The following is a 26,287-nucleotide window of genomic DNA, read 5'->3' as shown; positions in this document are numbered from 1 at the left end:
GCGGGCGGAGGGGTCGCCATGGCGGGTGAGTGAGGGGGGAGCTGCAGGGAGCGAACGAACGCGGGAGTAGCAGGGGGCAGCCCGAGGCGGGGTCCCGGAATTTCTCAGCAAACTAACGAGGTTTAAAGCGCCCGTGGTGCTCTGCCCGCCCGCCGGGCTGCTGCTGTCACACCCCGGGGTACACCGTGTCCAGCACCTCGCTCGTGTGGAACGGGGGACCTCATTTGTTTTACCACGTCTCTGTATAAATATCTAAAGAGTGAGTGAGTGAGTGAGTGAGTGGGTGTTAAAAGAATTGAACCGGGCTCTTCGTAGTGGTGCCAGCGAACAGGACAAGAGGTAATGGGTAGAAATTGATGCACAGGTACGATAAACATGAGGAAGAACTTCACTGTGCAGCGACCGAGCCCTGGAACAGATGAGCCAGAGAGGTTGTGGAGTCTCCTTCCATGGAGATATCCGAATATCCCTGCAGAACCGTCTGGACACAATCCTGTGCCGTGTGCTCTGGGGTGGCCCTGCTTGAGCGGGAGGTTGGACCAACTGACCCACTGGGGCCACTCACAACCTGACCCATTCTGTGATTTTGTGTGGACTTTTTCGATGTGATGAACTCTTTTCAGGCATCTCTGTGGATAAAAGTTGAAGCCAGCAAACATTCAGGCAGGGCCTTGGCTTTGAGCCCTGCTTTGGCTGCCAGGGCAGGGCGTGATGTGCAAAGGTGGGGCTGCTTTGTGTGATCAGAGGAGGAGCAGAGGGTTCTTACAGCTGTCTGCTCTCCAAGGAGATACCATGAAATGAGGGCTTTGTGCCCAGCAGTAAAGCACCCACCACCTTCAGCAGGACTCAGCCTTTCCCCAGACTCTTGCAGCGCACATGTTGCTGTGAATTAATTCTGACATTCATGGCATGAGCACTGCACACATGCCGTTGCTGCCATGATTTCTCTCCGTCGGGCACTGCGTTAGCATCTGACTGTCATTTGATGTCAGAAGACTGCTAGATCTGCCAGCACTACAAAGCCACTGCTGTCTGTGCTGCAACTGCACAGCTCAGAATGTGCTTCACTTGCTTAATAATGTGGTTTTCTTGCAAATAGCAAGAGATGAGGAATTAGATTTCATGACCAAAGACAGTTAGTGTAAATTCCATTTTACTTTAATCAATATTTACCAATAAAGCAGGAAATCCTTCACACAAATAGCTGCTGGACGCTGATTTGTTTCTGTATGCTTTAAATGGTTTCAATATCTTAATTTTCTCATACAGCAAAAAGTCCTCCTGATAGTACTCCAGTAAGGCCTGTTTTATCTGTCAGTGCAAGAAAAATTAAAGATAATGCAGCAGACTGGCATAATTTAATGATGAAATGGGAGAGACTGAATGATAATGGATTTACTACAGCAAACAAAATAGTCAACATGAGGATCAGTGAGCAGTAAGTATGCTAATGCACACTTAATAAAGATAGCATAAAGATTGCTTTTATTGAGAGATTAATGTTCTTTCTTCACTAGAAAGTTCTTTTGGGGGGATGGGAAAAGAGCATGTCACAGTGGATAAGCTAGCTCTTAGATCAAACTCTGCAGTTGCATTTCTTTGGTTACATAAACTATTTACATTCAAATAATGTCTCATGGTAATGATATTTGCAAAAAATGGGAAATGTTTATTTTACATAGTCAAATGTAACATATTTTAAATACTTACATAATGTACCAAGTTAAAAATGAGTTCTATAAATCTCAGCCCATGTGAGTTTCTTTATTCTCTTGCATGTTTTACAGTGAGACATAAAAAGTTAAAGTCAAAAGTTGAGAATATTTTAAGGAAGTATCAGTGATTTGTACAGATAAAAAGTTTTAATGGTGACAACTTAAAACCAAGAAGGAATCCACAAAAATACCACACCACAACCACCATTAAAAAAAAAAAAAAACACAGAAAAACTGAAAAAAACCCACTTTGGTACAGCTTTTATTTTCATGCTGTAATGAGAAACCTTAACTAACAGGGCTGTGAGCAGCTTCTCCAGATCCCTGACAGCTGAAGAGGGTTTGTCTGACAGGGTTCTGACAGGTACAAGCTGAGCAATATTTTGCTGTAATGGTGCCAGATGTTGCTTTTGCTCTTTAGCAGCTCTCTCTCTCCAGTCTGAGTTTTCAGCTGGTGTGAGTCTGCCAGACTGGGCAGGTGTCTGCACACTGGCTGCTCTGGGGTCACACATAAATGTCTTGGCTTAAACTTGCACAAAGATGAGTTTGTGGTGAGGCTCCAGATTGTCCTGTGGAGCAGCTGAAGCCTGGGCATACCTTGTTGGTGATGGGAGAACAACCTCCAGCACAGGGGCAAGGTAAAGAGGGAAAAGGTGTTATCTTAACACCTGCAAATGTTTGTTCAAGCACATGTTCTAAGGTAGAGTGGTTCTGTTTTTCTCTGAAGATTATGGTACTAACCCCATTTGCCCACATGGCCAGCTATGCTTTGTGCTATTTTTATGTAGGAATTGTCATGAACAGCCTGTGAGTGAGAGAATTTCTAGGATCAGACCACAAGGATTTTAAATCTGCACTGCTCAAGTAAACCTATGTGTAGTTCTTTATGCTGCCTCATGTTTGTTTTAGATTTCAGGACAACAAACTGGAGATAGCATGTGATAACAGTGCCACAGAACCTGAAAAGCCAACCCCAAAATACAATGAAGAGCTGGACAATTGCTGTGCAGAATTACTTGAGACCTTAAAGCAAATGGTAATACTCATTTTTCAGACTTAGTAAATATGAATCAATTCCAAGCATGCTCAAATAACAAGGAAAGGTCCTGAAGTATTTATTGTAGGCAGAAAATTGGGATTTTCATTCATAGTTCTTTGGCTTCAAATTTAAATGACTAAAATCCAGAGTGCACCATGTATTTGGTTGATGGGTAAATTTCAAAGTTGATTTTACATCATCTGTCGGCTTATAGTTCTACTCCCCCCTTTATAAAGTGATGTGGAAACAAATCATACACAGAATGCATTCCAAAGCTGCACCTGTTTTCTGTTTCTCATCCTGGATATTCCCTCTGTTTAGAACAAAAGAAACAGCAAAGCATAAAGCAGTGCTCTACCTGCCATCAAATCCTTGCAGCTGTCTTTGATCAGACATAATGCAGTCATATTTTAGCCTTCCTGCCTTCATTTGCTGTGCAGATGTACTTCTCTGGAGAGTGGAGTAAGATAATTATGTAACCCAACATTTTTTCTGGATACCTTGCTAGGAATTAATGTCACCTGTCAGTTTGACAGGAAGCAAGCATTTTTTTTCTGCCAGATACTGTAATTTAAAATTCCCGTTAAAAATAACTTTTACAGCCTGTTGCCAAAGTGGAGGCCCATTAAAAGAATGGTAGATGTAGGGTTTTTTTTATAGACAGGATACAGACCTGCAGTGTTTAGAAAAAGCAGGAAACTGGCTAGATTTCCCTCAGATTTTTTTCTGTGGGGAAAATGTTTGGGGATTTTTTTTTCCTTCATGTACTCTTGTATTCAGACTACAAATGCATTGATAAAGTTTTTACTCTTCCTGAGGAACAGGAGTCAAAGCAGTCAGTGTTAGATTGGATACTAAAGATAGCTACTATGATCTAATTTATTTTTCATTCCTTAGGAGTTTATACAAGCTTACAGGTTCATAGATGTATCTGTGTTTTAGCTGCTTGATGTTAAGATACTGCCTGCAAGCTTCATTTTGGTGTAAATATTCATACCCAAATGCACAAAGTCAGATGAACATGAAGGAAGTGGATGGAATTACCTATTTTTGAAGCAAGCTGTTAGATCACCCTAGATATATTGTCAGTAGTAGCTTGAGCTGCTTTTCTCACCTGCTGCTGATCTTTTGAAGTGAAAGTCATCTTGATATGGTAATGTACAAAAAGATCTTGAGAGGGCTTGTGCTGTTCAGGTGTGATGTTTTCCCCACTGCTAAATTGCTATAGGAAAACTACAGAGGTGAAAAAGTGAGAGAGCTTTAGTATATTTCTCCATGTGGGAAACAAAAGAATGTCCAAAAGAGTCATTATCTACAGTGTTCAAAATTTCTGTGTATCTCATATTAAGTCTTTATATAGATTCCAGTTTTGATTCCTGTCTGGAGTTAAAAAAATGCAAGTTAGAAATGTCAATATTAAATAGCCTTCATAAATAGTGTGTTTTCAAAAAATGCTTAAGATCATGGTAGCCTAATATTCCTGAGATATTCATTAATGTTCCATGTTCATCATTTTCAGACAAAAATACAGATGAAAATGGAAAAGCTTACTTCAACTACTAAAGCAATCTGTGACTTGGAAACATTCCACCATGGAGCTGGGAATTGCAAGGCTCCCTTCTTTCATACATGGCCCACATCATACTTCTGTAAGTAAAATATTGATTATCTTAGCTAATTACATTGTGTCATCAGTGTCATCCAATTTATGTATGACTGAAAAATAAGCCCTCTTATCTGGATGTCCTGCCTGAGAGGGAGAGAGTGCTGTCTCCTTTACAACTGACTAATCAATAAGCACAGGAATGCATCACTTGGTTTAGGGTTACTGCTGATGACTGCCAAGCATTGTCTGGCATGCAACAATTACAGCATAGAACCAAATTTGCCAGCAGCTGGCAGTGTCCAAGCTGCAACAGCCACATCCTCTGCAGGCAGAGATGAATTTGCAACTTGCTGGTGTTAAGCTGCAGGCTTAACTACTTGACTTGTTTCTTGACATTGAAATTAAACCCTTGAATGCAAGAGCAAGCTATACCTCAGTTAATTCTCAAGCAGCCAAAGAAAAATACCTCTGATCTCAGTGTCAATCAAGACAAGTAAAGAAATGTTACACTCTACTGTTAATATTAATTCTTTTAGCATTCACTTGATGGCAAAAGGTACTGCCTCCCAGCTGGTATTACCCCAGTTTTAAAACTGTCTGAATTCAAGAGAAGCCTGATTGCATGCAAACCAACTGCCTTCTTTGTGAAAATCATACTTCTGTGAAGCTCTGCTTCTTAATTCACTACCACAGTTTAGCAGGAATCTTAATGTATCAGTTTCTGCCAGCCTCAAAGAATAAGAATGACAAAGACAACTGCTGTCAAAACACCCATTGTGACTGAATCATTTAGTGATGCTGTCTACTCCATGAAAGACTAAATCCTTCTGAAGGCAGTGATAGTTCAGGCTAAGGTAGAAGCATAAGATCAGTCTCTCTTTAAAAATACTTTGTGTGATTATTTTTTAGGAATTCAAACAATGAAAGATTACAGATGAATTTTAATCTCCCTACCAGTTTTACTAACATAACTGGTAACAGTTTTTACAATAAATGCTTCAGTTTTGGTCTCTTGGGGTTTTTTTACTGTTGGGGTTTTTTTACTGTTGTTTTTCACTATTGGTATTACTTATTGGTGATCATGCATTGCTGAAGTGCTTCACAGCATGTGAGGGCATCCTTAAGATTAGCTAAAATCAAGAATAACTCTAAATGTGAAGCTTGTACTACAGGATAGCATTATCAAATTTTAAAATCAAATTTCAGTTATATGAGGAATAAACTGATTATTTTACAGGGGGTCCTGAGAACCAATACCACTGCTTATTCTATAATTAAATGTGGGCTCATGTAAAAATCAGCAGTGTGTAAAATACATCCCAAAGCTGAGGAGATTGTTTAGCATTTTATATTCTAATGTAAAAACATCATTAATGCTGTAATAAAATGTGGCTAAATTTGGGGCATAGCTTATGTAAGGTAGGTTTTTTTAATGATCCACATATTACAAGTATAATTTAGCTTTTAGAGAATTGCTGGAATGTTCTGGTCAATGTGCTTAGGTTTGTCAATCCATTTCAGATGAGGTTTGTCTGAAGCTGTCTGAAATGTACAAGAAGGAGCTACAACTCAAACAAACAATTGTACAAGACATTGCTCATTCTGCTGACCAGGATCTGATGATGGTGTATTTATCCTCCTGGCTGTACCAGCCTTACATTGACAACAGCAGCATGCTGCTGCTCGAAGCCATGCTGCTGGAAACAGGACACAGGCAGTGCTAGAATTCCAGAGGTTACATGGCTGCCTTCTAGGGGTGCTAATATGAAACTGAACTGGCATGTTGCAAGGCTTACCAAGTAAGTTGATTTTTTGTAAAACTTATTAAAAATATTTTTCTCTATTCATAGTCCTTACTTTGTCTCAGCTGGTACACCTTTTTCTGTGTTGGACAAGCTAGTTTTGGTTGTTTTTATCTATTTTAAGGGCAACACTGAGGTTACAAGTAGGAGGCTAAGTCCTCTATACTCAGAAAGAGGTAAGCACTGCTTGGCAATCTGGGGGATTCAATGCATTTAGAATCTATAGCAAAAGATGTTACTTCCTGCCAAGTCTGGACAGCCTAAAATACCTACATGGTCCCTTTTGCCACAGAAATTCAGCAATTCTTGATCTTCCATGGTTTTGGGGTTTTTTTGGTTTTTTTGCAAGAATTAACAGGGCAAATGTTTTTGTAATTCATTTATAAGTGGAGGAAAGGAAAGCACAAAAAGAATCCAAAAGGATCCACATAGTTTGGTATGTGATTTTGAAATGCTACTACAGACAATAGTACAAATTCTGGTTTGGTTTTGACTCTGGTGTTGTTGGGTACTTCACCCTCAAAGAGTGATCCAAGCTTGAACCAGCACCCAGGGAAGGTTTTGTACAACTCAGCATTTTACAGTCATCATATAATAAGGTCTTGTCTCTTTTAATTAATTTTAACTTTTTTTTTTTTTTTTTGGTAGGAGATGTTTCATGAAAGCATCTGTGAATAAAACAAAACCTGCTTTAGTCAAGGCTGTGTCCCATCTTGTTTGCTCCCTGTCATAGTGCTCAGTGAGTTTTTCCTTGGGTTACTGATACTGATGCCAAGTGGTTTTGGTTTGAAGGTGTCTGTCCTTCTGTACTGATAGGAAAAGCAAGGTCACTTAACTCATTAGCCCCAAGCTGAAACCTCATAAGCTTAGTAAGGGAAATTCATCAGTTTCCTGCAGTAACAGGACAGACAGACATGAATTGATAAGTTTTCTTTAAATGTTGTTCTGTTAACAATGAGGTTGTTTCTGGCAGCTAATGAGAGTTCTATTCTTAACCCACAATTTCAGCATCTAAAAAGAAATTCTGCTGTAGCTCAAGGAGAATAAAGTTAGGAACAGCTTTGCTGGGTTTTGTTATTTTTTCAGTGGAAATGTTCCACTTAGTTTAACAGCCACCTTAATTCATCTGAGTTGGGCCAGACCTGTGTCACTATGGAAACATCTCAGTACTTCAGAAATATTTTCCAAGGAGAAAAGATTGATTCACATATAGAACTGTTCTTTTAAGATGAGAGTAGGTGTATTATATTTCCCAGCATGTGCAAATTGATAGGGAAGGCAAAATTGAAGCAAGTTTTCATTTTCTCCACAGGTGGAAATTGTGGTTTGCTCTCATTCCTTAAGAGGAAAAAAGCTCTTCAGGAAGGGGTTTTCATATTCACAGACCCTCTTGCTTATTGACTGTTGTTGGGCATTGGAAGATTACTGCAAAATCATTGCAGAGATGTTTTGTCATTCTAGCTCTAGGCAGTTGATTGTTATATTTGTAGCTCTCAAATATAATTATTAGACAGTCAGTACAAAAGAGTATCATAAGGAATTGCTCACTGCAATGAAAGACTTTGAAAGACCAGCAGAACTTTGCTTTGTATGTTACCTTCACTTACAAGGTAGGTGTGTATCCTCTGGCAATTACCACCTCTTAAAAAAAGAGGGGAAAAATCCCAAAACAAACAGTAACTCATTAATAACTCATTAATGTATCTTTCACAGCTACTCATAAAAGGCAACGTTTTGGATAATCAAATTCATATTCTACTTAAACAACCACAAAAAAACACCACCAAACAAAAAAGCCTACCCAACTATGTTTAAAAGGACATAGTAGAACAGTTTATTTAATCTGTAAATTGTCTTCTGTTTAGATTCAATTTTAATGTTTTTCTTTGTGGTAACAATACCATGAAAAAAAAAAATCAGTGTTCATATTCAATTTAAGAACAATTCTCCCATCCTTGGCAGATTTGTCTGATTGTCCCAGTAGTTGCATCTATTCAGCAATGAGGTGACAAACACATTTTAAGGATGTTACCACTTTTCAGTAATGTCTGCTCATTTAATGTTGTTCTTTTTCACCTGCTAAACTTCTTGAAAGAAAAGACAGTGCCCTGGACAAGATGCTGGTAGGAGGTCTCTACAAAACATACTCTGATCCAAGGATCATATTGAAAGTATGGCAGAAATTCAAGTAATTTGCCAAGTTTTCTCCCTGCCTAGAGCAACAGTCCCTTTGTATTATGATCAAACAGTAAAAGGTAGTGTGGAGTTACTGCAAAGGTTGAAGTGTAGAACATAAAGGATGCATCATCTGAAAGGGGGAAAAAAAATTGTAATACCACTCTAACAAAAATAGGCCATGACAGACTAAAGCAAAAAAAGAATTTGGTACCTCGTTAAGGAAACTTATATCACTACTTATGCATTTTCCCATTTATGTCTATGTAACAGCATTTTTTAAAGGTGTGGCTGAACATTAGACAAGCAACTTAAACACATTTCCAACTGTTCAGTACAAATCAGATCTTTTGAGGCTATTTTTGTCTCAACTCAGTGAGTGCTTATTTCAGTAAGGATCAGCTAGGCTGTCACATTGTTCCCAGAATGCACAAGTTTGTGGATTATACTTAAACATGCTCATTTTTCCAGGCAGATTTATGTGCATCAAGTCTAGATGCTAATGAAAATTCAAGATAGCTTTTAAAAAGCACAATAACAGCGTTTTGTAATCTCAGTGGCACAGAAAATGCACATTTTTAATATAGCTTTTATTTTACCCATATACAGCTTGCCAGTACACAGCACATCACGGCTGCACAGCAGTACAACTTACTGCATTTTGAGATGGCTAGAGAGAAAAGGAATTACGTAACAAAAGGGAACAGTGCAAGTTTTAGGGTTGACAGGATTTCCACTTTCCACCCATCCCCAACATATAAAGCAAATAGAACAATGTTAATTCTAGAATTTTTGGTTGCAATGCTGCTAAATTTATATAAACATAAGTTATAAAAAGTACAGGGCATAGAAACAGTTTACAAATAAGTTAAATTTCAATTATCTCAGTATTCACATTAGAAAAATATACATTTTATAATCAGTCTTTTCCAGAAGAAAGCTTATAGGGTTTTCTAATTTATGGCTCCAATTCACTTTGAGAGAGCAAAATATCTTCACTTTGGCCACCTGCTTCCATTGCCAGTAGTGCTTCCACTGTTTCCAAAGGTATCCCTTGGGGTGTGCGGATGTGCATTGTAGTACCATTGGAATCAGTCACAATGACGATGCCTTCTGCCTGAGACAAAACAGCAGTGTCTGGATGAGACAAGAGAAGCCCATCTGAAGTCTGAATGAAAATCTGTTCGTGTCCCTGAGACAAAAAATCATGGCTCTCATCAGAAATCTCAAAAGCTACAGTTCCATCTACAGTAACTGTATTTGCCAGCTCGTGTGCTTCCTCTGTCCCACAAGAATATTCACTGTGGTGTTTGAAAGCGTTTTCCTGGTTCCCTTGAGCAGACAGGGAAGCTCCCTGGCCAGGGTTCTGGTGTGACTCAGCCTGAGCACTCTGAGGGTAGTTTATTGGCACAACGTTTGTTGAAAAAACCTTCTCAAGTTCCTGTATCTCATCAGTCACATCAGCATTATGTTGCTGCTCAGAATGTTCTTTAATTGCAAAATTCGGGTTTTCTTCTTGCAGCTGATGATATTGTGGACTGTGACTATTTTCTGCACTCGTTGTTAGGCCAGTGCTCTGCCTGGCCCCTGCCTGCTCCATCAGGGAGCCGTGGAGCTCAGGAGCTGCCGGTGCCCCTGCTGTGCTCCCGCTCACAAAGCGCGCCTGGACCGGCCCGGCCGAGCCTCCTTCTCCCACAGGCAGCACCACTCCGGGGTGCAGCAGGGATCCTTCACCTGCCAGGCCTGCTCCCTGCATCCCTGCAGGCTGGGGATACTCCATCCTCGTTTCCACAGTCTGGGAGAAGGTACCTGAATTTGCACCATCGATTCCAACTCCTGAATCAGCAAGTGAGTTATGTTCCTCTGCTGTCTGTAATGTACTTCCAGTTGAACAGCACGTGATATGCCTGTCTTCTGAAAGCAGGATTTCTCCATTTAATGGATTAAAACCTGAAAAGGGGGAAGAAGTATCATTTTGTTGGGCAATCTAATATTGCATGCCAAAAAACCTATATTTCAGCAATAGTTTTGGAGGAAAAGCTAGACTACTTCCTTGCTTTGCTTCCCCCAGATTAGCAAACCTGAAGCACCTTACAGGAGTTTCATAGAACTTCCCCATGAGAAAGTCATTATAAAATATAAATATACAAATATAAAATCATAAATATATAAATACTAAAATTATAACTTTAAAAATATTTAAATTTCCTTATTTTTGAATAGTGGTAGTTTGTCAAGTATTTCTGTATTAAGACACTTTAGATTTAGAGGCAGCATTTTCCTGTTCATCCTGAAAACAACCTGGGCTCAAAGGCAAGCTCAATTTTGTCCCATCTGTCATGCAGCCAGTAATATTAAAAGATAAAGACTTTACCAGGCACAAACTTGTCAGCTGCTCACCCTCATCACTTTTAGTAAATTGATGGAAGCATTTAAACTTCTGTTTAAATTTCTATTCCTAATCAATCTCATCCTGAACTCGGACATGTCATCAGGTTGCTACATATTGATTAGCTGTGCTAAGAGCCCCAGCAGCACTTTTGTCCTGTACCAGAAAAGGTAAAAACCACAAGGAATGCAGTGTTCTACCATTTACTTGACCTGGACCTGACTAGGCTGCCAAACCCTGAAAGTAGTTGGACAATAACTACTAAGCTGCAGTAGTATGAGCTGTCAGACTTTAATAATAAAGCTCAAAATGAACAAGTAAATTGGTTTAGTTTTGGATTTTTTTTGTTATGAAAGATACCACTGCACAAAGAAGGAGACTTAACACTGCAGAGAGGACTATTTTTAACATTTTGTACTGTAGACTAGCAAACACCCTACTAGCAGGTGCAAGCAAAATGTAATTTTAAAAACTCCTAGCCCAGAAGAAAATCATAGTGCAGCAAGAAGTAAGCATGGTCATGCAGAGAGCCTTTCAGAGAAAGAAAATGTAATGGAGGGAGACAAAAATAACCATTGACTGAAAGGCATACAAAGGGCAAAGGCAAAGGCACTTAGAGCAAAACCAAAACAAGGTATTTACAAAGTGGATGGTACTGATAGACATATCTTACTAGAGATTTACTTCCCTTTCACTGTTACCCTCCTAATCTGAAGGGCAGCAGGATGAAACATGACGAAGGAATAAAAAGAAAGGCAACCACCTGAAGACTGTGGTGCCAAATGGTGCCTCAATTCCAATACAAGATGTATTCCAATGATTGATACAGGACAGCCTATACCTGCTCTCCCTTTCCCCAAAGTTCCACAAAGCTCTGGTAATTGTGCTGTTGTAGCTGGCTGGGGCCAGAGGAAGGATGTGCATTGTGCATCCTCTGCTCTCCCCCAGCTGACACAAAGGTTGTGCACTCAGGGGGACAGGACAGACAGGGAGCACACAGCAGAGAACACTACTATGCTCATAAATAGTATCAATCACTGATTATCATGCATCCAGCACTGAGCTACTGCTGTCTGCATCATCTGTAACTTTTCCCTCCTCATGAGGCCTTTCCAGTTAAACAGCTGCTTTTGAAGGACCTGGGAAGCAAGTTAAGAGATGAAACTGGAAGACAAAACCACGGTAGCTTGAAGAACAAAGGTTTGTTCAGCTCCTCCATGAACAGAACTGGGAAACCTGAAGTTACCATCTTTTCCAAACAGTGTACACAAATTCCCACTCCTTTCTTTCACTTCATCTTGACTGGCATAAGCATTGTTCACATTTTCTGTTACATCTTCTAACTTGGTCCTTTTGGCTGGTGGCAGCAGTTCTTCCCCTGAGCTCTGTCAATACAAGAGATGATAAGCTGCAGCCTGTAACAGCTGACAATATTGAAAAAGATAACTGTGGGAACATCATGGCAGTGAACTAATGATCCTCGAAAACAGGATTTACATTAAAGGTCTTCCTAAGAGGTAAGGATTTAAACACAGCCCTCACACTCTGCCAAAACTCCAAGGCAAAACACAGCTCTCTGCTACAATTATAAACAGACTGAAGCTCATCAACTGACTTGTCAAAAAAAAAAAAAATAACCTGTTTTCATGCCCCTCTCTCCAATTAGCACAGCAATGAGCAGTGTCTGAACCTGCTGTAGGTTAGGTCATGTCCTCTAACACAGGCTGGAATCTGTGGAGCCCCCAGTTACCAGCACCTCAATTAAGTTCTTTTGACCTGTAAGTCTTTGATACTCTGTCCTGAATGCTACCAAGTGTCTTCCCAAAGCCCATACTTACTGTGCTAGTTCGTATGCCCTGCTATGGTAAGACAGCAGAGAGTATTTTCAGTATTTCTGAACACCACAAAAGCTTTACTTTAACATGACTCAGATAATATAGCATGATTTTCTAAGGAATAATTATGTATTTTTAAAAGTTTTAATCGGTCTTAGATTCACTGTAAATTTTCACAAAGCTGTTCCATACCTCAGCTGACCGTTTTTGTCCCAGTACATCCACAGGCACTTGCTCACTGACCATTTTAATGACACATTGTGAATAAGGGTCTGCACCTTGCATCTTCTGTTCTCCACTGAGTATTTCTGCGATTCCTAAAGATTCAGCAACCTTCAGAAACAGATATAAGGAATAAAGGAAAAGTTAGCCTCTCAGATCTGAATACATACATGCTGAATACATGCTGAAATACAGATTAGTTTTCTGAAAACTGAACTAGAACTACATCATGTCTAGCCTGACAATCACCTCAGCTCAATGCAAGTATTTAGACTCCCATGTTTTCTACCAGCCTTCACACTGACACATGAACATCACCTTCATCTGAAGGTGATTGTTAACAGGCAAACTTGAAAGAATTATGGTTATATATAGAATCCAGGGACAGTTACTCAGAGCAGTGTTTAATAAAGATTATTGAGGTACTCCATCATATAAAAAATATTTAAATTTTCTGTTTAGAGGATCTCTGTGTAGTTAAGGATTTTCCCCTCTCCTCGTGTTCCATTCCTGTGCTTAGTCCTTACACAGATGTGCTACCATCCAGCTTCTCAAGGCCAGGTTGTTTTGGGGTTTGGTTTGGTCTTCTTTTTAAAGAGCATCATTCTATATTCAGAATGCACATGAACACAGAAGAGAGCCAAGAAAGAGGTTTCATCTGTCTTTCTAGATACAGCTCCATAAACAATGGATCTGGAGTCACTGAAATAATAGTTTTCATTTTATAATGTAGTCACTACCTTTAATGTTTGTTAATGTGACTGTGAACTGCATAGATGCATTCAGTTTGCCCCCATTTTGCAATGAAATTACCTCTTTAAATCAAGGTCACTCGTTTTAAATATAGACACACACCCCCCCCATTCCCGATCAAACATCAGGATGTACTTTGATTAGTGGTTAATGCTAAATAAACCTTGCAGTAACATGCAGCTTCCTACTACTCTAGATATGCAAGGCAGGCATCAGCACTGCTAGAATTGGTTTTTATCTTTCTAGTTGTATCCACTGACATAAACTAGAATTGAAGTTTTATTATGGATTTCTTTTTCTTCTTGCTAAGTTGTTGGACTTTCCACAATAATGCGTATTTTTGCTAATTAAAAATCTTGTTGTTTTCAAATAAATTTACCTGCACGAGAAAATTAATTATCACAGAAAATTAAAAATGCAAGGCATCTCACATAAAACAAGCAAACAAACCAACCAAACATAGTTCCAAACAGAGTGCTTTATTACCTTAGCATCTTTTATTTCAACAGGCTGTTGGCAATTCACAGAATCAGAATTACTGAGGTGATCATAAGCCATTTTCTTTACCATGTTATGCAAATCTTCAAACTCCCTGTACACATCTGGAAAGTAAGCTTTGGCTGGATGTCCTTTTTCCACCTGGGAATAAGAGGGGAATAAAAAAGGGCTTGTTTCTCCCTCCCCTATACTTTAAAAAAAGATTAAATTAAGATCTGTCAATTTTGTTCTGTTCAACATTTTAAAATAGAAACGTTTAAGTCAAAAGACTGTGGAATATTCAAAATGCCACTGAACCAGGCAGCAAAAAGCAAGGCTTTGAGTTGAGACCTACCAGAGTTTTGCCTGTGGAAGACTGAAGTGATGTGTGGAACATCTACATGCTGCACAACATTAATTTAGGAGATTCAATTATGTCTCTAAAGGAATCTTTTTACGTGTGCTAATGGACATATCCCTAAAATAATTTAATATTTTTACATAAAAACTCACCTTCATCAAGAGGAATTCATACACTGTAACAAGCTTTGTAAGACGTGGGAGAGCCAGCTCCATTAAATCTTCATTATCACATTGTTGTATTAGCTGTCAAAAGCCAGAATGAGATTATTAGGAAAAAGCAGCCCACACATTATGCACCCCATTTTCAGAACATAAAATATCACTACTTTTTTTTTGAAAGATATGCTGTATGTTTAGGCAGCTTTAAGAATAGATGTAAACTAACTCCAAAATGGGGTAAGTTACAAAACCTCAGAATAGGTTTTACTACTCATGTACAGCCAAAACTCAGTCCCACAAATGTTGCCAATTCATAGAAAGAACAGCAACCTCAGTAGCTTTAGTGGCCATAAAGGATCTATAACACACAGAAACCAAAGAACAAGTTGTGTTACTTGGATTTTAACCCCCATTCTATCCTCCCCCAAGACCTTTGTGGGTTTGTTTTGCTGGTTTTGGGTTCTTTTCATTTTTATTTCTTTTACTGTGTTGGAGGAGATACTAGTGGTAGCTAGTAACTTTCCTTCCCCAGAAAAAGGGTAGCAAGAATATATCTACATGTCAGAAGTCTCTTTCCAAACCCAGTTCCCATTTTCCTTTTTCCAGTTTTCTGCTGGAAGTATTTTTTTCTTAAAAGACAATGTTTTCTTCTTAGAAGCCATCTAAGGCTTTCATCTTGTCCATACATAAGGATGTAAAAAAAAAAAAAAAATTTTAAATTATTCATTGAAAATAAACGATAAAAAAAACGGTGTGGGAAATTCAGGTGGGGTAAAAATACTTGCAAAGTAATTGCAGAAGAGAACCATACCTCTTTTAACCTAGCTTTTCTTCTGAATACATTGTGTTCTGCTGACACACTACTAAGTGACTTTGAAGGGGACTGACCAGGTCTGCTAAGCCTTCCAGAACACCTGGACCTTCCACCCATCCTGGGCCGACCACGTCGCTTTGGTCGTCGGGGTCTTCCAGGTCCTTGTGGGGTTACAGGTCCCCGGCATCCTGAACTGCTTTCATTTGCTTGTTCTGCCAGCAGGTGGCTGCTTTCCTCACACTCTGGTGCCTTAATTGAAAGGAAAAGTCGTTATTCACCATTTTAAACAGTTTTGAGGAAGACAGTTTTAAAATTAAAACAATAAATAGCATATTGAAAAAATGCATAGCTGGATACAAGCATAACTTGCAAAGAAAGTTGTGGAATAAATCCAACACATGAGTAAGACTGCTACTTCTGCATCACATATATGCCATTATATGCAAAGGTAGCATTTTTGAACCACAAGATGTCATACAAAATAAAAAGATTAAATAAACATAATGAAAGAGGTGGTTTAAGTGGGTTAAATACATTTAATATTTCTGAAGTAAAATATATCCTCTTTAGATAGAGGTTGTAGAAATAAAACTTAATTAGCAGTAAAACATAATTTGGGTTTCATTGTAACTATGTCAAAGCATGAAGACTTTATAAGAAAGGCAAAAACTCTGACACCATGAACAGTGACAAGCCCAGTAATTAAATTCCAAATGTACTGCCCAGTTACTACACTTCAAAATACTGTCTTCCCTAGGAACACAGCTAGGAAGCAGCTTCTGTTATAAAATCATACAGAAAGTCAAAGTGCCTTTTATAAGTTTAAGTTATGATGATCATTTCAGTCTTCAAAGCAGTGACTTCTTACTTAAGCATCTTCCCCTTCCAAGACAGAATTTCTAAGAATGTTCCAGCATTTTTCAAGAAATTAGTTTATAATAGTACTGAGTTACATCAGGCTTCTTTGCATAATCTGTTCATTTGCATCCCAGTGTTCAGTAACTCCCTACTATTCTACTGATTAGGAAAGCTCTATAAATGGCAAATTTATGTCAGTTCTATCCAGGGATTAAATTACTAAATTAGTTCTAAATTTGACACAGGATTAGGGGTTGAGCATGGGGATCTTGATTGGCTTCCTGTCTGTATCAAACTACAATAATTCAGAGAGCAGACTTAAGTAGTCTGCAATTCTCTTTTTCCAGAGATGATAACTGAGTGCAGAGGATGAGGGAAGGTTTGTTTGCTGTAAATTTTCACTTTCCTGAGAACAACTTCACTATTACAAAGACAAGTAATAAACATGACACCCCTACATCTAAACAAGTACTTTATCCTAACCAGCAGCTGCATCAGCTGCAAAATGTTGAGAGTGATTTCAATATTAAAAGAGAAACTTTTCTTTGAAGTGACCAGCCTAGAACATCACAGGAAAAAATTTGCAGCTGCGGCAGCTTCTACCCTAGAGGGTGGAATTTCACCAGTGTTTGGTGTGCAGTGTTTCAAAGCCTCACTTTGAAAACCTGCTCTAGGAAAAGCTGCAGTTCACTGTTGTGTTCCAAATAAGAGATTTTTCTGTGATGACATTATTTCAGCAGCAGATGTGTTGCTGTCATGCTAAAGGCTGTAACTGAACAACAGTGTTCTTATCCAAACGCAGAGAAGAATGTCATTTATGCAGACAAGGTGAAAACCATATGTCAGAAACACAGTAAGAAATGATCACTCAGTGAAAATTTAGTTGTGTCTGTGCAAGAGTGCTATTGCTGCAGCACTGCAAGAGACAATTTGATTTTTAAAGGACTTTAATGGGAAATTTGCCTAATGTAGTCTATCAGCGGATATTTCTGAGCAGTACAAGACTGTGCAGCTACAGAACTGCCATTCTACTTTCCACAGAATTGACAGATTTTCTAAGTAACACTTTACCTGTTCTCCAGCCTTTGAATGAACAGTTTCTTCCAGACTGGTAGCCAGTGCTTTTTCATGACTTAAAGTGACAGCAATTGAATCCAAATGTGCTGGACTCATCATTTCCTCTTCCACAAATATACTTCCATTAGGCTTATTTAGAGGTATTTTCTGAGGTGAAGGCTCCAGCTGTCCATGGTCTGGGTTAAGTTTATAATGTCTTGCTAATCCTCCTTTTCCTATGTAAGATTTTTCACAAGTCTGACATTTAAATGTCTTGGGTTTCAGATTATAATTTGAAGAACTGAATAATGCATCCTTTCCCTTCACCTTTCCTTCTTCATCATCTTCTATACTCAGCTCAGAGTAGTCATCAGAATCAGACTGATGACCATCAGCCAAATCCTCCATTTTAATGAATTTATAATCTTTAGCTTTGTATTTGGGGGGGCGTGAAATCCGTCCAGAACGAGTTTTCACCTTCAAGGATTTCTTTAACTTGTCATCCTTTTGCTTTTTTTCAAGGCTTGGTGTACTTGCTGAACTGGCTGCAGCCATGGCAGGTTTTGGAGACCTTGAAGCTGATGCTGTGGCACAAGAAGCCCTCTGTCCATTCACCATCTTGGATGGGGGAATCTTGTCCCCAGACACCCCGTGAGATGGGAAAGGCCTCTGCATAAGCAGCTGAACCGGAGACTCAGAAGAACTATGCAGGAGTAGCTGCTGCTGCTCAGTTCCTGAAACAGGCTGTATCCTAATTATCTGGGGATTAATAATGCCAACTCCTGGTATGCTGGATTTCCTACCAACTGGCTGACTCAGCGTTATAGTTTTGGACTGGATTGGTGCCAATGATGTCATTGGCCCTTCAGTTTCCTTCATCTGTCCTGGCTGAACTTGGACACAAATGGCTTCCAGCTGCTTTTGTGGAAAAAAGGAAGAGTTGCAGTTACACAAATGTATTTATTTATTAATAAATAAATACAATATTTATTGAGATAATACACATATTCCCTTAAAGCAAAGCATGAAGAAACCGCTGCACATCATTAACTTTCCATCTTAATGCATCAAAGCAGATTCCCTTCCTTCAAGCTATGGGTTTTCCTGCACATTTTCTGCTGTGACTGCGGTTCAACTAAAGCATGTAAAGTTTGCTCTGAGGCCATGTCACAGCTTTGTTTCCTGCTAGCAGGCCTGTCTGGAGTAGCAGAGTCAATGCCATCACTAAGGCACGTTCATAACCTTCAGCAAACCCCACACGGGAAAACTACAGTCTGCTACAAGATACAGGCCAAATACCCAGTCCAGCACATCCTATAATGTGTGTTCAGTTCACAAAAACTTAGTGGTGATGATTCACAGAATCAGATGCTACTGTTTATCTCCCTCACAGTTTCCCTGCCTCATCCAAATTTCTGCTTCAGTTCAATCACTTCACAACCTACACCCCAAAGGGGGGTTGAAAGCCCAGGGACCTGCAAGAGGCATGCAGTAACTTCCTGTGCATCACCACTTAACCACTAGGAAACAGCTCTTCTAAGCTGTTCTTGGCTGCACGTGTTGTCAGACTGAAATACTGACCACAGCAGCTATTAGCTACATTCAAACACGGATTTTCCTAAACCGCATTGAAAGCTGTGCCTTTGAGCTACGGGAGCGGAGTCTACACCCGAGGGCAGGTGTGACTGACGAGAACGACAAAAAAAAAAAAAAAAAAATTATTAGAAAGGATTAAACCCGCGAGAGCCGTGGCTTTCATCACCAACGGAGCGCCGCAGCCTCCCTCCCCCCAGCCCCGGGGTTACCTTGTGCGGGAGGAGGCGGGCGGCGGCCGCGGCCCTGCCCTGCTGCAGGGCGACCTGCTGGGCCACGCTCTGCAGCTGCCGGGCGGCGTTCTGCATGATGCCGCCCGCGGGGCAGGGCTGCGGCGGGGGCGCCGCCGGCTTCAGCTGCTCCTGGGCCTTGCTCACTTGCTCGATGACCCGCCGGAGCTCCGCGGGGGCCAGCGGCGCGGCGGCGGGACGGGCCGGCGGGGTTGGCCCGGGGCTCTCCAGCAGCCGCCGCTGCTCGCCGGCACTCAGCCCCGCGCCCTCCGCCGCGCTCCCGTCCGCCCGCAGGTACAGCACGGGGCCGCTCGCCGCCGCCCCCACGCCGGCTTCCAGGGCGGCCAAGCTCTGCACCAGCTCCTCCGTCACCGCCAGCAGCTCCGCGCCGCCGCCGCCGCCCTCCTCTCGCCCCGCCGCCCCGCCGGGGGGTGCCCCGCGGGTCCCGGGGGGCTCGTCCTCAGCGGGTGGAGGGGGCGGCAGTGCCCCGGCGCCCCCCGCCCCGGGAGCCGCCATCTTGGCAGGCGCGGGCGGGCGGGCGCCGCATCGGCGGCTGCCCCCGGCGGTGTCGGCAGCGCGGGCGATGCGCGGGGCACCGGCGGCGGGGCCAATGGCGCCCCCGGCAGCGCCCGCCGCGCCCCCCGGGGCGGGGCCGCCCGGCGCCGACGGCGGCTCGTGCGGGCTAAAGCGGCGGAGGTGCACCCGCAGATCCTGGCCCCGGTGGGGCTGGACGCGGGACCCGCGGGCGGAGTTACCGTGAGTTGGGTTTGCCCGCGGTTCGCGCTGAGTCTGTACCGAGTCGCGGTACAAGAGGGACATGGAGCTCCTAGAGCGGGTACAGTGGAGAGCAGTGGGAGATAGCTGAGATACCGGAGCGTCTGTGCGTCTGTCTCACGAGGAAAGGATGAGGGGGATCGCGCCTTTCCAGTCTCGAGCAGAGACGGCTCAGCGGTCACCTTGTGTCTGTGTACAAGTATCTAAAGGGCCTTGTGCCAAAAGGATGGATCCACGCTCTTCTCGGAGGTGCCAACCTCTGGGATACGACTGATGCACAGAAAGTTCCACCTGAACATGCGGAAGAACTGAACTGTGCGGGTTACCGAGCACTGGAACAGGTTGCTCAGAGATTGTGAAGTCTCCCTCAACTGGCGATATCCCAGAACGGTCTGGACGCAATCCTGTGCCGTGTGCTCTAGGACAAGTCTGCTTTAGCAGTGACGTTTGGACGAGTTGCGGTCTTCTCCTAAGTGACCCATTCCGTGAATGTGTGCTCCGTTTCGGGCGGCGGAGCGGGTGCCACGCGGGAAGGACAGCCCACACGGCAGAAAAGAGCCCGAAGGGTCACCCGAGCCCGCTGTAGCCAACCCAGAATTCTGCCGGGGCCGGCCGGGCTCCATCAGCCGCAGGCGCGCAATGAAGCTCGGTCCGTGCCCTGGGCGCTCGACCCCACACAGAGAGACAGCCAGACACACACACCCCCCACTTGTGCAATGATCACGCCGCGTCTCAGCACAACCGCGTGAGGTGGGTGGGAATCGCTGGGACGAAAAAAACACGGGAAAGAAAAAGGGAATCCGAGTGGCCCGTACGGGGATCGAACCCGCGACCTTGGCGTTATTAGCACCACGCTCTAACCAACTGAGCTAACCGGCCACTTGGTTAGGAAGCCGCCGCTGGGAGTAATAAAGACAATCCTGTGCCAATGTTCTACCTTTCACTCGAAGTGGTGAAGGCGACGGACTGGGCGAGGAATCTCCTCGTCCCCAGGAGCACCGGACCTGGGCCCGTGCATATGGAAACACACGCTTATCTCCTCAGCAACACCAAAAGCAAATCGGAAAACTTTTCCCTGCCTATAGAGAGATGCAGCGCCCGGTAGGGAACAACCGTAACGCGGAATCGGGGACAACTTCACCTGTGAGTCAATAGACTAATACTTCTTCAAGTTTACTAAGATATGATTACAGTTTCTTTTAATTAAAATATTTGAACATTCTTAAAAAGCATCTACTATTCTGTTCAACACGCTACAAGGATTTTGTTTTGCACGGACAAAAAATTCACTGTTTCCTGGTGTTTTGATTTTAGTACATATGCTGTACAGAAAAGAACTTTTCTGCCCACCCTTGAAGCCTGCGTTAAAGCACAGGATGTCTGTTTAGCAAGAGGCAAACACCGGGAGGCGGAGACAGGGAGGGGATGACACAGATCTTCAAAATGCAGATTTTTGGAGACAGCTCGGTGAGAACACAGCTCCTGCTCTCTCCCCGGGCTCTTCTCTGTGCCGGGCTGGCGGTACGGCGGCTCTCCCCATCCCGCAGTGGCGCGCAGGATCCGCCAGGGATCAGGCCATCACCGGGGATGAATCTGAGCCTGCCGGGGCGCTGATCCGGCCACGGGAGCCTTGGCAGCAGACAGCGCCCGCCGCTGGATTTATGGAGCACGTCTCTTGTCCCAGGGGCTCCCCTCCTTAACCCCTCACCCGCGGGCGGCTCAGCCCCGCCATCCCCGGGGAGTCGGGACGCCAATTGACACCTCGAGGCGAGGTATTTCGAGTTTTATTCTAGTTTGCGCAAAGCAGAGAGCTGGCTGGTATCACACAAAAGTCTAGCCCAGTGATCATCAAAACTTTACACTTGCTATATACCTTTTAACAAACAAAGGCATCAGCATTCCTCGGTTACCAACTACGTAAGTTTTCTATTAAATGTTAGATGTTACTACCAAATAGTATTCAAACTATTTGGTAGTAACATCTCGCTTCTCGTGCTAATTAGTCCGCAGGCGCAGTTCTTTTTTTCCGGTTGAGTCTGGGGTCCCTTCTGGGTAGGTGGCCAGTGGGTTGCGACCTCACACTGCCGAAATTAAGTTTCCCCCAGTTACTGCTCCATTCTCCTGACTTCAGTCCTGATGGCTCTCGTCCAGACAGCCCATTCACCTTGGGATTTTCTTTCCTTTTCCTAAAAAAAAAAAAAAAAAATTACCCGAGGGTGCGACTTGCACAATTCCGCCGCACCTGGGCGCGCACCTGCCGGGCAGGGACGGGGCGCTGGCACGCCGTGCACACTGCGCATGCGCTATCCCCGGCCGTGCCGTGTGCAGCGGGCCGCGGCGCGGGGCCAGCGCGTGCGCGGTTGCCGGGGCGACCGGAACACAACATGGCGGCTTGAGGGGAGCGCCGGGAGCGGGGCCGGGTCGGGCCCGGCCGCTGATCCTCCAGCCCCGGCAGCGGCGGGACGGCGCGGGAGGCACAGTAAGAGGGTACGGGGAAAGGCCTCGGGCCCTTTCTGAGGGGTGATGTGGGCCCGGGCCCTCCACGGAGGCTGGCGGGCACGGAGGGGGCCGTGGTCTTAGGGAGCCCCGCGCCGAGGGGGCTGTGGGTGCTTCTGCCGGCCCTGGGAACGCCGAACCCGCGGCCCCTGGGCAGCTCCCGGGGCTCGCATGGCCACCCCGCTCTCTGCGTCCCACTCCTCCGCAGCAGGGAAAAAATGGGTCTGTGTCTGGGCTCCTGCGGGGCATCACCCCGGCTGCCGGTCTGCGAGTGCTTTCTCAGAACTGCCGAGTTCTCCTGGTTCGGCACGCCTTGCTTTCCATCGCTTGGCATCCTTCACATCTGCCGTGTTACATCCTTCACATCTGCCGTGTCTCTGAGTGCAAGAATTACCTACCATGGCCTTGAGGCTCAACTTCTTCATTTCTGCCTCCTTCATTTCTTTGGTTATTTCTTTCTTCCCACGTGTATCAATGTCATACTTAAACATCATAGCTTTTTCTTCCTCAGTATCTTGGCATCTTTGTAACAAAGCGTCTGCTTTAGATTTTTATAATATCCTCTTTTGACTACTGTAGTGCTGTCTTTTGTGTCATTTATTATTGAATTCTTTAATTCTAAATGATTATTAATTTTCCACTCTCTCTAGTTAAAACGATTGGGTGTTGTCTTTGAGCTCCATCACTTGCCCATAATTTATACTTAGATTATTCCTTATTTCCTGGGCTCTTTAGACTCTTTTGAATAATTCATGGCCACTTTTTTGGGGTGTTGGATGAGTTCATATTGCTACAACTTGTTCTTCCCAACCTTTATTTCCCTTTCCACTAACGATTCTAAGCTTGAACATCTGTGTGTGCTGAAACGGAGGGGAGGGAGGGGAGAGGTTAATTTACATCCATTGTTACAGATGCATGAGAGAACTCTACCCAGTGATCAGGTCTCTTTTATTCTTCAGGGTTCTGTGCAAATGTAATTGGAACACTTCCTTTCATTTTTCCTCAAAGCTTTCAGTCTTACAATGCTCATAAAATTTTTAACCTTTCTTTCAGTCTTCCTCTTTGACTACAACAAATTCAGGTAATCCTAACTGGTAGTAAGTTTTGTTTTGTAGCTGTACAAATTTTCATAGCTCAAAGCTGCTCTGACCTGGCTTTTTTTGTTCAGTATGTGTTTGAAGTCTTTTGTTTTGGTGGGTTCTTTTCATCATGACCAGGATGGTGCTGAAGTGGATTTTTAAGAATCTCCAGAAATCTTGGCTTGTGAATGCAAAATTAAAATTTGTTAGTACATCTGAAGTCTAAATTTTATTTCTTCTTATTCTATATAAATTTCTGTGCTGCTGTTCTTGTCATGTGTGATTTTCTTGCAGCTGCTGATTAAACGATAACTTGTCATGGGATCATTATCATTTTGTCTCTGGGAAAAAATCCCACTTATTTTAGTGTTTTGTTCAGAGTTTACACATTGACTTTATTCATCAAAGAGACATTTCAAATACTGCAATTTTCATTCCTGATTCCACCCTTTTTTCAGTCAGTTGAAATTATCCAGGCCTTTGCTGCATTCCTTTAGCTGGGTGGATCTCATAAGTGCCAGGTGAAAGCCTCAGTTGTTGGTTATGTGTGGGGTATTTATTTTGTCTACAGAGCTCTCTGTTGTGAAGGAATTGCAATAACAAGTGTTACAGGCTTATGTGGAAAAGATCTTCAGTGCTGTAAGGATGTTCTGAAATGTGTGAAGGATTAAGTCCTTGTACTGTATCAGAATTCTGCAATTTAAAATCTAAACAACTCAACTTGTTTTGAACTCTCCACTCTCATCTGGACTTCTCTTGTATGTGCAAAATACATTTATAGAAGAAAATATATAAACATAACCAAACAGTATAAACATATACTATCTGACTTGTTTAAATACCTGGAGATATTTTCAATAAATTTGTACAAGAATGCTTTCCCTGCACTTCTCTGCCCAAGTACTCTGCTTCATTAACACTATGGCTGGTATGCCATAGATATTAAGATCTCATTTTCAGATCATATGATTTTGAATTTTTTTTTTTTTTATGCAAGAGAGTCAATTACTTGCATTTAAGAAAAAAATACAGGATGGCCATTTATTAGAATAAAAGAGTAAATCAACAAATAACTAACTTTTTTGTGTATATTTTGGGCTCAGGGCTGGCTCTGACATGATAAGAACATGTAACACAGCCAGTGTGTTTGTGACTGGTTGGAGGGCATCAGTTGCTACCAAAAATTGCATTTACACTGAATTCTGAGAGAGTAGTATTTAAGTAGTCTGAATTTACAATCTCCATCTTACATTTAGCAATTTAGATAGGAAATTAAAACTTGAGGTGGGGATAGAGAACATGGTGATTTTTCCTGACAAGATGTTCTTTCTTCAGTCTCAGTTGGTGGAGGCTGAGGGTCAGCTCACCTGGAGCACTAACCAAATTACCAAATTACAGCCAAAACAATGGAACTGTCCTGTGGCCTCCTCCCCATGTTGGAGTCTGTTAGAGATTGCCTCCTTTACCCACAATGATTTTCAAATTAATTTTGTGCTTTTAAAATAGCTCTACATGTAAATTGTCTCTATTGAGTGTATGAGATGGTGTGGTTTGTTTTAAATTGCTCTTCTATTTCCAATTTCTCAAATTGAGATGGCCTAATTAGTTAGTTTATGGTGCAGCATGATAGATAATGATCAGAAAACAGAACAGCAGATGATAAAAATGAGAAGAGCACCTGACAATTCTCATCTGAGTGCTGCTGCTGTATTGAAGAAAAAGGGGTTACAAGGGGAAGGTTTCTATAATGAAAATACAAGCATTTGGCTCACAAAGAGAGAGAAACACTTTTTTCTTGTTTGGGTTTGGTTTTTTTTAAAGAGAAGCAAGTATGAAAGCTGGGGAGATGAAAAGAGAGTAAGAAACACAAATTGATTGTTAGTTGGAAGACAGCATTAGAGTGTCCCTGCCTAGGTAACTTTTCCCTCTGCAGAATTTCTTGGCAGGCTTTCTCCACTGTAAGGCTGTGTTTATACTTGTAAATTAAACATATCTGGAAATCTTCTTGGACACAAAGAGCAGCTGGCATGAAATAGCCCTCATCTCTGCTAGTAAATTCTCTTATCTTCCAAAACAAGGCAGCAGGACAGAAACTGCTTGAGCACTGACCTTAGAAGGAGTCCTCACACAGGCAGGGAAGGTGCCCCACCAAGTCCTGATTGTCACAGGCCATGTCCCTGCCAGGTGCTGTTGTCACAGTAACTAATAACAATTAATAACTAATTCAGCTACACTGAATTTACTGCTGTCACAAAGCTTGAGACTCCCAGTTATTCTGACACCCATAAAGGGCTGAATATGATAAAAGAGGTTTTCTGCCCTGCCTCCCTCAAAATGACTGGGTTTGCATCTTTGTTGAATAAAGACCCATGTCAAAAGCAACAGCAGCATAAAGCCAACCAGAACTGGATTTTGCTCAGGTGAAATTACTGAAAAAATTATCAAGGATAGAATCTGTAGGTGCTAAAAATAAAAGGCAACAGGAGGATGAGGTGGGTGAAGGGAACTAGGCACTGGGATTGGTAGGGAACAGTTAATCACAGAGCTGGAGGAGAATAAAGGAGGAAAGAAAAAAGTCAATTCTAATGGAAATTAGAAGACCTGAAAGTTAATATAAATAAAACTTTTTTTTTTTATAACCCATATCTGCTTCATCCCTTAAAGTTCTGCAGAATTAGAATTGACCGATTTTTCACATCTTTGCATTTGAAGCATTTAATTATCAAAGCCAAACATTACTTTTGGCCCAGAGCAAATCTCAAATCTGAATGTAATATGGGAATAAAGCTTTAAAATCAGAAACTGCTTTGCTTAAAATAAAATATATAAAAAACCCCAAACAAACCAAACAA

The 26,287-nt window shown here is 42.3% G+C and overlaps 2 protein-coding genes and 1 non-coding gene across 5 annotated transcripts; 1 reads left to right on the top strand and 2 right to left on the bottom strand.

Annotated features, from left to right (window-relative positions):
* Positions 1-12: 12 nt before the first annotated feature.
* CINP (cyclin dependent kinase 2 interacting protein) lies at positions 13-6,859 on the top strand. 3 transcript variants are annotated; one of them, XR_009274850.1, is made up of 6 exons: positions 13-25; positions 1,270-1,438; positions 2,625-2,751; positions 4,274-4,403; positions 5,882-6,159; positions 6,811-6,859. XR_009274850.1 is itself a non-coding variant. In XM_058807560.1 (5 exons), the coding sequence occupies exons 1-5, from the start codon at positions 19-21 to the stop codon at positions 6,082-6,084; spliced, it is 636 nt and encodes a 211-aa protein (XP_058663543.1). In that variant the 5' UTR covers positions 13-18; the 3' UTR covers positions 6,085-6,203. The 3 variants fall into 3 exon arrangements, 2 of the variants coding, with proteins under 2 accessions (XP_058663543.1, XP_058663545.1); XM_058807560.1 differs by lacking the exon at positions 6,811-6,859 and having other exon boundaries at positions 5,882-6,203; XM_058807562.1 differs by lacking the exons at positions 13-25; positions 6,811-6,859 and adding an exon at positions 269-339 and having other exon boundaries at positions 5,882-6,203.
* Positions 6,860-8,242: 1,383 nt separating this feature from the next.
* Positions 8,243-19,602, bottom strand: ZNF839 (zinc finger protein 839). The gene is made up of 8 exons (XM_058807211.1): positions 19,069-19,602; positions 17,279-18,181; positions 15,347-15,598; positions 14,527-14,619; positions 14,023-14,175; positions 12,754-12,894; positions 11,973-12,111; positions 8,243-10,287 (listed from the first exon to the last, which is right to left on the bottom strand). Exons 1-8 carry the CDS (start codon positions 19,600-19,602, stop codon positions 9,296-9,298), a joined length of 3,207 nt encoding a protein of 1,068 aa, XP_058663194.1. The 3' UTR covers positions 8,243-9,295.
* A 1,063-nt stretch (positions 19,603-20,665) lies between these two features.
* Positions 20,666-20,739, bottom strand: TRNAI-AAU (transfer RNA isoleucine (anticodon AAU)). Its single transcript has one exon. It is a non-coding gene; the product is annotated as a tRNA-Ile (tRNA).
* Between the last annotated feature and the right edge of the window lie 5,548 nt (positions 20,740-26,287).

Source organism: Ammospiza caudacuta, chromosome 6 (genome assembly GCF_027887145.1).
Source record: "Ammospiza caudacuta isolate bAmmCau1 chromosome 6, bAmmCau1.pri, whole genome shotgun sequence".
NCBI lineage: Eukaryota > Metazoa > Chordata > Aves > Passeriformes > Passerellidae > Ammospiza > Ammospiza caudacuta.
Note: the sequence above shows the minus strand (reverse complement) of the source record. Positions and strands in the feature narration are given on the sequence as shown.